The sequence below is a fragment of the Pyricularia pennisetigena genome, chromosome 2, assembly GCF_004337985.1.
Source record: "Pyricularia pennisetigena strain Br36 chromosome 2, whole genome shotgun sequence".
Classification (NCBI taxonomy): domain Eukaryota; kingdom Fungi; phylum Ascomycota; class Sordariomycetes; order Magnaporthales; family Pyriculariaceae; genus Pyricularia; species Pyricularia pennisetigena.
In genome coordinates, this window is record NC_043741.1 from 3,148,486 (window position 1) to 3,159,530 (window position 11,045).

The 11,045-nt window shown below is 53.8% G+C and overlaps 4 protein-coding genes across 4 annotated transcripts; 1 reads left to right on the plus strand and 3 right to left on the minus strand.

Annotated features, from left to right (window-relative positions):
• Positions 1-77: 77 nt before the first annotated feature.
• PpBr36_00863 (uncharacterized protein) lies at positions 78-1,452 on the plus strand (the record flags this gene model as incomplete). Its single annotated transcript, XM_029888052.1, has 2 exons — positions 78-702; positions 806-1,452. The coding sequence occupies exons 1-2, from the start codon at positions 144-146 to the stop codon at positions 1,450-1,452; spliced, it is 1,206 nt and encodes a 401-aa protein (XP_029751372.1). The 5' UTR covers positions 78-143.
• Positions 1,453-2,069: 617 nt separating this feature from the next.
• On the minus strand, positions 2,070-5,531 carry PpBr36_00864 (uncharacterized protein; the record flags this gene model as incomplete). Its single annotated transcript, XM_029888053.1, has 3 exons — positions 2,070-3,154; positions 3,229-3,766; positions 3,873-5,531. 3 exons carry the CDS (start codon positions 5,529-5,531, stop codon positions 2,070-2,072), a joined length of 3,282 nt encoding a protein of 1,093 aa, XP_029751365.1.
• A 337-nt stretch (positions 5,532-5,868) lies between these two features.
• PpBr36_00865 (uncharacterized protein) lies at positions 5,869-6,492 on the minus strand (the record flags this gene model as incomplete). Its single annotated transcript, XM_029888054.1, has 1 exon — positions 5,869-6,492. The coding sequence occupies one exon, from the start codon at positions 6,490-6,492 to the stop codon at positions 5,869-5,871; it is 624 nt and encodes a 207-aa protein (XP_029751366.1).
• A 130-nt stretch (positions 6,493-6,622) lies between these two features.
• On the minus strand, positions 6,623-7,661 carry PpBr36_00866 (uncharacterized protein; the record flags this gene model as incomplete). The annotated part of the gene is made up of 2 exons (XM_029888055.1): positions 6,623-7,467; positions 7,586-7,661. The coding sequence occupies 2 exons, from the start codon at positions 7,659-7,661 to the stop codon at positions 6,623-6,625; spliced, it is 921 nt and encodes a 306-aa protein (XP_029751367.1).
• Between the last annotated feature and the right edge of the window lie 3,384 nt (positions 7,662-11,045).

An 11,045-nucleotide genomic window follows, 5' to 3' on the forward strand; every position in this document is an offset into this window, starting at 1 on the left:
TTTCTTCTTTTCTTTGCCGGTTCAAGAAAAACCCCCCTTTGCTCACACAAACCAAACCACCCAAACAAAATTAAAGGAGCCCAAAGTTCCTGGCTGAAGTGTCAGCCCCGGAGATCCACCGCAAAGTCCAGCTCCTCCTCAAGATGTGGTCCAAAAAGACGCAGCTGGCAAAGGGCAAGCCCTTCAACGCCCGCCCGGACATCATCGAGGCGGCGCTCGACATGATCAACGCGGCCGCCTTTGCCTACGACGAGGACTCGTGTTCCGTGTCGAACCAGATTCGCCACCTCGACTCGTCGGACCTCAGGATGGACGAGAAGCCAGACGGCTCGGTCGAGTTCTCCCGCGCCCCGGACACGGAGCAGGCCGTCGTGGTCCACGAGCTGGGCGTCTACCTCGGCACGCAGTTCGTGTCGCCCGCCCCGAGGCTGGCTCACGCCTTCAACTACCTCACCAGCCCCCGCCTGCGCCGCAACCTGGCCAAGAGGGAGCAGATCGTCTTTGCCGAGATCCGCAAGGCCCTCAAGCGCATCGAGAGCGGCGAGTCCACCACCGCGTCCGCCCTCGAGCACCTCCTCAGGCGCGAGATGGAGTCTGCGCGCAAGGCCGGTAGGGAGCCAAACTTTTTCAGCCCTTCCATCCGCGACGAGGGCTGGGGTTATATCGTTGCTGGGCATGAGACTACCGCGACTGCCATTGCATGTAAGTTATTTTTTTTTCTTTTTGTCCAGGACTCGACTTGGAACAAAAGGAAAAGGAAAAAAAAGGACTAACCAACCACTACCACACAAAAAAAAAAAAACAGGGCAAGTCAAGCTCCTCGCCGACTACCCCGAAGTGCAAAGCAAGCTCCGCACCGTGCTCCGCGCAGCCTACGCGGACGCGGCGGCGTCGAACCGGCTGCCGACGGCGCGCGAGATCACGTCGACGGCGATCCCGTACCTGGACGCCTTCCTCGAGGAGACGCTGCGGGTGCGGGGCCCGATCCTCATGACGGGGCGCGAGGCGAAGCGCGACGCCTACGTGCTCGGGCACCTGGTGCCCAAGGGGACGTTTGTGTTCATGCCGTCCATGGGGCCGACGTTCCACGCGCCGGGCCTGCCGGTCGACGACGCCGTGCGGTCCGAGACGTCGCGCGAAAAGTCGTGGGGCGGCAGCTGGGACCCCGAGGACGTGGCGTCGTTCCGCGTCGAGCGCTGGCTGAGGCCGAACCCCGAGACGGGCGAGGACGAGTACGACGTCCGGTCCGGCCCCATCTTGGCCTTTGGCCTCGGCCCCAGGAGCTGCTTCGGCAAGAGGCTGGCGTACCTCGAGATGCGCATCGTCATCGCCCTCCTGGTCTGGACCTTTGAGTTCCAGAAGCTGCCCGACCACCTGAGCTCGTATGCCGCCCACGATGCCATCACGACCGGTCCGACTTGCTGCCATGTCGGCCTGAAGGAGCTGTCTTAAAGATCAGGGAAAGAATCTGTCAAGCCAAGAGTGCTCGCCATCTTTCACAGACTCTCCGCTCTGTTAACCTTCATCTTTTGGTTGCAAAACCGTACGTACATCTGTAATAAATAAAACGCCTATTGGAGCCTAGACTGAAGTAGGACGTAATATTGGTGTCGTTGTTTTTGCTCATGCACTACTATTTTTCCATATAATCAGCCTTCCGTTCCTCGTCCTAGACGGCATGGAGAACGCTGTATTAATAATTTTCCTGGTAATGTCGTTTCAGCTCAAGGGTGGGTATACATATCCGTAACTCCGTCTCCGAAACAATATACCTAAAGGTGACCGCTGTGGTAAAAAAAAAAAAACCCCCCGCCTTGATTGCGCATAAAGATGTAACGGCACAAAATGTCGCCCCAAAGATCCTCAATACGGCCAAGAAAAAAAAAAAAAAAAGTCACCTCAAGATGCAATCAGCATAGAACAACACCGCTGACTTGCCTATAGTCTTGCAGACTTTTTTCCCTTTTCTAATGCGCCTTCTCCATTGTTTTGCATGGGCAATTCGCCCCTAATGGAAAAGAAGAAAAAAACATCATCAGCTTCACGGCTCAAGTTGCCAACCCGGTCAACTAGGCCAGGTCCATATCGTCCCATCCGTTCAGTGGCCCCAGCCCCCCAAAGACGTCTTGGTCGTTGAGGTCCAGGCCTCCGACCGAGTTGGCCGTTGAGCCACCCAGCCCGAGGTCGCCCGCGCCACCGCCGCCGCCCATGTCTAGGCCGACAGTGGCCGCGTCGAGGGCCATGGCCGCGGCCGCATCTCCGTCCACAACGCCCGCCGCTGCCATGGCATCGTCAAGCATGTTGCCACCGTCGCCCTGAAGTACCGCCTCCGCCGCTGCCGCCGCCGCCGCCGACACGGAAACAGCAAGTTGGGCCTCGACGCGGCGGTGCAGCCGGACGACAATCTCAAACGCGACCGGGTCGTCCTTGTGGATCCTCTTCCAGTCCTCGGCGGCTGCTCTGAGCGCCTGCCGCAGCGACATGGGGCGCTGCTGCGGGCCGTGTGCCTGAGCGGTGGCATCGAGCAGGTTCACCTGCGATGACGGGTCGACATCGTCGGTTGCCACGTTGGGGGCGCATATTATGGCACAGCAGACGTCGTAGGCGACACTCTGGTTTCCGGCCTGGACCTGCTCCTTTAGTTCGTCCAGAATGAGACGGACGGTTTGTTTTGCACCCAGGATGCGTGTGGCGGCCAACAGCTGGCGGTGCGTGTAGGCCGTAGGCGTGGATTCCGTCCCTGCCGGTTGCAGACCCCAGGAGATGAAGCCTCTGATGGTGTTTCGGACGGCCTGGGAGAGACCGCCGTTTGGAGTGCTAGTCCATGCCTCCAGTTCGCTGTTCTCGGCAGCACCGGTTCGACGAGAGAGCGGTACGTGCTCCTTGAGAATACGGAGCAGCGGCTCAATCTCTTGGTTGCGAGGGTCCCGGCGTTGGTAGGCACGCAGCGCTTGATCAAGCGGTTTTGCTACTATGCTCAAAACCGACGAAAGCACTGTGGATGCCTCGGATGATATTGAGCTGGGTTGAAGGATGAGTTGAAGTATTTTGATGATTGCTTTTTGTTCAGGCGGGTGATTATCAAGCCAGAGGTGGTTTGACAAGTACGTCACCGCTGGCACAAGAGAGGGAAGGAGAAATGTGTCGACGAGGTCTATAAAAAGAAAAAAAAATTGGTCAGACAAGCATGGCATAGCTACACATGGCTCTAATTGATGATGGACTCACATTCAACGCCGCATCTGAGACTATCCTCAGAGAGCGATCCCGTGCTGACTGCAAGCACTATGTTGTAAAAAAGCGTTGGGATCAAGAGGTAGAACTCCTGCGGTGGACAAGATGACATGAGCTCATCACCAAGGCCACCGGCATCACTGTCAAAGAGACCGTGGATCCATTTGTCAAGATGCCCATTCTCCTCGGGGGAAAGTTCATCGAGCGGTCGAAAGAGTCGACCCTTGCCAATGAGCTTCGCGACGAACGAGTCGGGTGACCGAGCGCCCAGATCCGCGGCCGTGAGGTTGTAGCGGTTGACCAGAGCAAGAAGCAGAAGCAACATGGAGCCAAACTCTTCGTAAAATGGCTGCGCCTCACCCTGGTCTTCGTCGTGCTTCCAATTGTCTAACAGGTCACAAAGTGGATAGATGATCGCCGAAAGCTTGTTGAACAGAAGCAACACATCTAGATATACTGGGTCACGCGCCAGCTGGCCACAGAGCGTCTTGAGAGTCATTGTTTCTCTCATTGTACACAATTGTCCGAGAACCTGAGGGTGTTTGAGCAGAGAATGGTGTCAGAATCCAAAAGTAGACTTCAACATGTATACTGTGAGGCTTTTTTTTTTTTTTTTTTTTTTTAGGGGGATCTCGTACCTCAGTCAGTGCTACACAGATAGCCCCGACGTTTCCGTTGCATTTTTCAATGTCTTTCACCAGCTGCACTGCTCTTTCCGGGTCAGCAAGACACTCCTGCACCAGGGCTTCTTTTACGAGACGGCCCTCGGTCGGCAGCGAGTTGTAGCACGTCTCGTTGAGAATCGGCTCGATCTGAGACTCTTGAATAAGCCCGTGGAGGCAGCAGGCGAACAAAAAGTCCTCGCGAGTGCCCTCCGTGAGCGTGTTGCCGCTGCGGCTCGAGATGTAGTCCGACATGTTTGGAAAGGTAGCCGAGCTGACTTGGCGCGTTGCATGCTCTACGCAAGCGGCCGCATTAAAGGGATAAAGCCCGGACCCCGAGGCAGCCAGGGAGGCCAGCAGAAGAGGGACCTTGTTCGTGAGATATGATCTTAAAACATGCGCGGCCTTGGGAGATTGCCTGACGGAAGCTGCATTCGCAACGACGTCGAAAGAAACCAGTATGAGGTCTACTGCAGTTTGTTGCAAATCGCCCTGATATCGGTTGTGTAAGTAGTTGAATATGGCCGCGTCATCCATCAGTGGACGGCCAACCAGCTGATACCATGTTAGCATTCGACACCGAACCCAGACACGCAAGACCCAGTTGTCCTTCTGACTCACAAGCGCGTTCAAATAAACATATAAGCCGGCCCGCGTGTTGCTGATGGGTATCTCTGGAACGACCAAGCTGTCGAGACCCATAGTGGAGTCGAGGAAATCGTCCATGTCAGCGTTGGCGGCCGCCTTGGCCTTATCGACAGGCTCGAACCCAGCCAGGGTCTCGGTGCGGAACTGGACGAGCCGCTGCGAGATCTGCTCGGCGCTCTGCATGATGGTCGGGACAAAGTTTCCCAGGGCGTCCGACAGCTCCTTGCGGGCCGTCTTTGCGTACGGCTTTCCCAGCGCGGCGAGGACGGGCTTGCTCTCGCACACCCCCAGCAGCAGCATGACGAAGCCGGCGCGGGCCGACTCCATCTCGTCGACGCGTGGCAGCTGCTTCCTGCGCCCCCTCTCGGCCCGGTCGCGCTCCTCGGCCGTCTGCATCTGCTGGTTCACCATGTCGGCAGCGAAGGCACCCGCCGTCGCCGTGAAGAGCTCCATCCACTTGGCCATGATCCTCGCGATGCGCAGCGCGTCCCACGAGTCGTGGATGCCGGTGCCGTGCGACACGGACCGCGTGAGGCGGTAGAATATGTGCTCTTCGGTGGCGTACGAGTTGCCCCATCTCAGAGGCTGCTGTGCCTGCTCTTCGCCGCCCCCGCCGCCGCCGCCCGCCTCGTCGTTTTCGCCCGCTCCCGTGACGTCTTGGATCTGCTTGTGCGACGTCGAATATTTGTACATGGCCAGCAGGATAGACAGCGCATCGATGTAGTGGTGCGCGAGGAGTATTTGCATGTATTGGGGGATTCGGGGATCGAGAACATCGTGGTTGTTCTTCTGCGGTCGCAGGAAGAGCTCGGCGAGGGCGCGAGGCGGTAACGGGTACTTGGCATGGTGTAACGGAACGAACCTCTCAAATGTCTCGTTGTCGAGGCGTGTGATTAGACACCGCTCTATGAAGTCTTGCCAGTTCCGTATAGATTCGGCCCCTTCGCCGGCTCGGGGCTCCTCTCCAACACCCTGCGAATCCGCCATCTCGCCTCCTTACGGGCGGCCACGGCGCATCGGTCGCGAAATTTTGTCTTTTATGTCGGAATTTCGGTATGGATAGACTGGCGAGTAATGTGGTAAGTCGACTGTGTAATTTTTTTTTGTTTTTTTTTATGTTTTATTGGTTCTCGAGTAAATTGAAGTTGTTCACACTAGTTCATCCATCCAGGTCGCGGTTTAAAGCTCAACGGCGAGACGCGCCCTCCTTATTCCACGCGACTTAATTGCACAAGGTTACAAGAGCATGAGGGTTGGGGTCAGCTTGCTCCCCACAATTCCAGGCTACGTCACGCCACAAGCAGGCTTTGGGCGTCCCTGACACTTAATTACTACCTATACTACACCTGCTGTTTAATCGTTGTACAGACTGGCTGGTATCTATAGGGTTAGGGTACCAATGTGTTCTTTTCTTTTTTCCTGTGTAACATGTAGCTATACCTAACAATACTTTGCTACAAGCCGGGGCCCAGACAGGACCCGAAAAATCGCAGAAGTAATAATGGTCACAGCCACCTTCGGACGCCCTTGTATAGCCCGAATCAGACGAAAAAGCAAAACCAGCAAGCCCCGAGAACCCTGATCGCCAGCTCTCACCTTCGAGAAGCTCTGACGTCGTCCGCTGCGGTCTTGCGCCTTTTTGCGCAAGCGGCTTGAACACCCCGGTCCATGAAATCGGGCCACTATTCCAGGCCCGATCATCAAGCCACCGCGGATAAAAAGCAGGAATCGTTGAGATACGATCTGTCACCTGGCGATTTCTCCGAGGGATGGGCAGGATAGCGATAATCCGGCCAAGGGTGGCGTTCGGGTAGTTGGTGAGATCTGAGGAAGGGGGGGAGAGAGGAGGGAAGAGAAAAAAAAAGACGACAAAAAAAAAAGGAAAAAGCTTTGTAGCAAAATCTACTAGCCAAGTCTCCTCGTACACCCAAGTTTTCCGGTCCGTCATACCCAGTCATCAGCATCCCAAATTACCACAGAAGAAAAAAGCATTATTCTAGGGGTAAAAAAAAAAAAAAAATCAAAAATCAAAAATCAAACGGTGAGCTGGCGTATATGGGGATTTCCAAAGTGCGCCCTCATTCCTCCTCACGCTTGATATGGACCCTCGCGCCCCCCTCGTCGCGCTGCTGGCCATGGTGGTGGTGGCTTTGGCGCCTCTGCTGCGGCTGACCGCCAAATCCAATATCTTCCATGTCGGCAGGGGCCCTGGGACCAACCATCCAATCCTGCATGAGCAGCCACTCACTCCAGCTGTTGTCGGCGGACTTAATCTCGGCCTCGGTAGCATTTTGAAGTGGCTTGATGTACGGGATGTACTGACCGCCGTCCATGTCGTAGCTCGCCTTGACGCGCAGCCAATTGGCGCTCTTTGAGGCAAACAAATAGTTGCGCCTCTCCACTTCGTGAAAGGGGCCAACCCCCAACTTCCAGTCATCACCAAAGAATCCATGCAGCATGCCTTCAGAGTCGAGGCCCATCGCCACCAGTCGGCGGATGTACGGCGTCAGCGTGCAGTATGGTGCGGCCGGAGATGGTGTGCCAGTCCGATCTTGGTGTTGCGGCAGATGCTGCTGGGGTGAATGGAAGGGCATCGAGCTGCCTCTGAATCCGCCAAAACTGAAATCAACCTCCCCTCTCGAAGATCCTATCCCTGGTCCCGGCTTCCCCGGGACCTGTTGCTGTCCTGTCGGCGAGAGGCTGACCCTTGATGACATGATGGGCTTGTTGACGTTCTGGAACGGTAACGTGATATTGATAAAGGCCGCTACCACCTTGACATGCTCAGAGTGCTGCGCATGGTCCAGGAAATACCGTACGCATGACTGGAAGTGTCCATGCCATTCAAAAAAGTCAAACTGAGCTTCAGGAGAAGACTGGTTGACCCAGAAGATGAAGCAGTACCCTGGCGTTAGCCTTTTCCCTGATGGAACGTAAGCCCTAGGTAGTAGGACATGAACGTGACTGATCAAAAGTCAAACTGTGACTAAACCACTACCTGCCAAAGAAAACGAAGGGACCAATCGGTACAGGTCAAAAACCGAGTAGGAGGGGTGGGTAAGATACCTGTGCATGAGCGAAGGATGATGATTCACCGATGTTATGAGAAAAGTCCATGGTCGGCGGTCGACCTCAGAAGTCGTTATAGACGTTCGCAGAGAAGTATAAAGCCTCGATGTATAACAACGAGGTTGACACGAGTTTCAAAAGTCGGCTTATTTTAGAAGGACAGCCGGGTTTCGCAGGGAGGCAGCCCGGCGTGGCTTCTTCTGAATAGGTGAGTACCTATTTTGCCACGATGGGCAAGTCAAATAGAGAGGGAGCTGTCAAGATCAAAAAAAATTGTATTAATGGTTAACAACAGACTCTGTCTCTGTGTCTCTCTTGGCACCACATTTCCGCCCATTTGCGGGGTGGCATATATTGATGCTTACTGTAAAGAGGGGGGGAAAAATGGCAAAAATAAGAAAAGAGCTTGAATAGGAACTGTATCATACCTATGCTAATGCTGGATAATTACCTCAAATACCGAGTCTGGAGAAACAGCATGCTCTTGCTTGTTGCAGGACTTCTCTTCACTGCTATCGCCGTCCTCAACGATCCGCCGTGGGGCCAACGGGACGATAGGATCCTGGAACGCTGATCAGGCAACTTGGGCTTTATGGGTCGGGGAAGCCCAGGCGGAGGTGAGGAAATGAGGTCTGCGGTTCATTGGGGGTGGAGAAAAAAAATATATATATATAAAAAAAAAAAAGGTGTGACGGTCGCCGGAGCGGCTTGGCTCTTGATCTGCATTTGACAGGAGGGTGGAGTGAACAGGGGCGGCTGACGACCCCTGTTCGTATCTGGGACAAATGGGATCAAGAAAAGAAAAAGAAAGACAAAATTGAAGAGACGGCAGAGAGAATAGGTAAACTAGGCATACTTGGAGAAACTGAAGAAAAAAGAAGAAAAAAACAAGGGACGAGGCTGTAAACAGGCCAAGGGTAAGTAAGGTAGATACTTGTTATTGTCAAGGCACATTGGGCTAAAGGTTAACTAGCCACCCACTTTGGCCTAGTCAAATATGTACTAGTACATGTATGTACCTCAGCGGCTTGTTAGGACCCCATCATCCGTCATGTTGCCTCCACCACTCCATGTCAGCCCGAATCGGAGCTGCTGGTACCTTGGACTGTCGGGCAAAGTAACCGTTGAGGAACAAAGTACTCACCCAAGGTTGTTGTCTATCAGCAGCATAACATAGCAATAAAAGCCTCAGGGCTATTAGAGGGGCAGGAGACAATAATGACCAACAAGCCTTCAACAAGTGATGCTGTGACACCAGTCGTCCAACCTGGTACTCGGTACCTTGGCGAGAACGTCTTTGGATCCCACGGCGGGACTGTCAACCTAATGCGCCAAATCCATCCAACCCTTACCCGCCACTCAAACCTAGGGGACTCACTAAATGCAACTTACAAGGAAGGTATCAGACGATGAACATGGGTAGCCAAGGCCCTACCTAGCTAGCTACCGGGAGCGACCGAGGGAGGACCCTGAGTTTGCGAAAAATTAATGTCTGTCTCTAGCGCTAGTTGAGCAGCAACTCTTTGGGCATCAGCAAGAGAAAGAAACACGAATGAGCAAGGGATCCAAATTTGTACATGAAAGACAGAAAGAAAGGTAGATAGCAAGTATGATGACACTGCGACCAGCACTTGATGGGGGGTTTTTTTTTTCGTCCAAGGAATATTGGACAAAATACCCCTTCGGGACAATGGGTGGTTCGCTACTGGGATTGTTGAGGTTCTGGGTCTTGAGCGTCTAGGCTAGGTAGATGTAGCGAGAGGGGTTTGCTTGCTGATGGTCAGGGAAGTGGGGTCCATACCACTAACCTACCAAATGGACAGAGTTATTAATTAGTTGCTGTACATATACAATCAAGGGCACTTGCCCCTCTCCGAAGGCGTTGGAGTCAATGTAACTCAGGAGCCAGTCGCATAGTACACCTTGTTGCTCCTTCCAGATTTGGGGATATACCTTGGCCGTCTTGAAGAATTTTCTGTCACTCTTGCCCATTATATTGAGGGGATCAAACTTTCTAGCCCATTGCGGACCTCCTCCGTCCTGCACCGTCAGAAACAGCGACGACCAAACGTGTGGGTGGGGGGCCCAGACAAGACCCTTCTTTTACGAAGTAGAGGCCCCAAAAAGCTCAGTAACCCACTTTCTTTTTCCCTCGACGCCGTGGCACGGCACACGACACTGCAGAAACAGTTCAACAAGACTATGCGGTCTGAGAGAGAGAGAGAAAAACAATGACAACATCAAAAATCAAGGGTCAATATGGAGTCCGGGGTTCGGTTCGTCGCCATTCGCGCCCGTTGTTCTTTTTCCCTCTCCTTTTGCTCGACGCCCAGAGCTTACTTGGACGCGGAAGCATTTGCTGCCGCTCGCCTAACAAGGAGCGGCCGATAAGCTAGATAAATCTGACGAACAAGGCACCCAGCCCATGGTAACCTATTCTGTGGCTTGATCACCTGTTCCGTGATGACAGCTCGCCTGCATGCAACTTTTTATGCAGGCAATCCCGAAGCTGGCAAGCCTGTCTGGTGGTCAAAGGGTGTGTGGCCGCACCTGTCTCAGTGGACTAGACGAAGTACTAGCCTAAATTGGTTACCGCTTGTCTGGGTGGGTAATTTGCGACTGTTCCACTTATCGAGACACAACAAGACCATGAAGTCTAAGTAACCATTGTTGTTGACGTAGCTTACAGTAAAGAGCTTACTAGCCCCATGGTTACTTGGGAAAAATTACTATTACTAGAAGTAGACAACCGGCCGAGAGCGGAGTTATCTGGCTTGTGTTGCTCGTACAGTATACACAGGATCTCTAACCCGAACTCGGTCAACTTGCAGAGTCATTAGGGCTCGGCTCCATGATGCCACCACGTCATGTCAACGGATGACAATACTAGGATTTGCAAGCAGGTTGGCCAGGGTGCCCTGCCCTGCTAACAAGCATCGGATGACATGCCGCAACTGTTGAGAATCTCTCAAGCCCTGCCCCTACCAAGAGGCCACATGATGAGCACCCAAGGAAAGCAAATGCGCCGGCGCCTGTTGTATATTTGTCTGCCTGTGGCATTTTCAGCAACCACAGGCTCTGCTCCTCTGAGGTCCAAATTCAGGCATACCCCTGGATTGCATTTTCGGCTCGACATGTCGCCGGAGCTTCCGCTCGCCGGGCTCAGGTTTGCCCCGAGAGCGTTACTCGCCTGCCAAGAACTCGATCGACGTTTCTCAATACAAAGTTTGCAGCTGCCTACTCCAGAGTCCAGGGAAACCTGGCTATGGGCAAGCGATCTCGAAGGCAAAACTGCGACAAGGTTGCAGTGTGATATTAGCCGGAGAAACGTCAGGTAGCAAACAAACAAGTTGGCGTCTGCACGTACCCGTCTGTTGGCTTGCCGAGGGTTTCCTTCCGCTCCCAAAGGAGCACGTGTCTGATTCTTTTTTT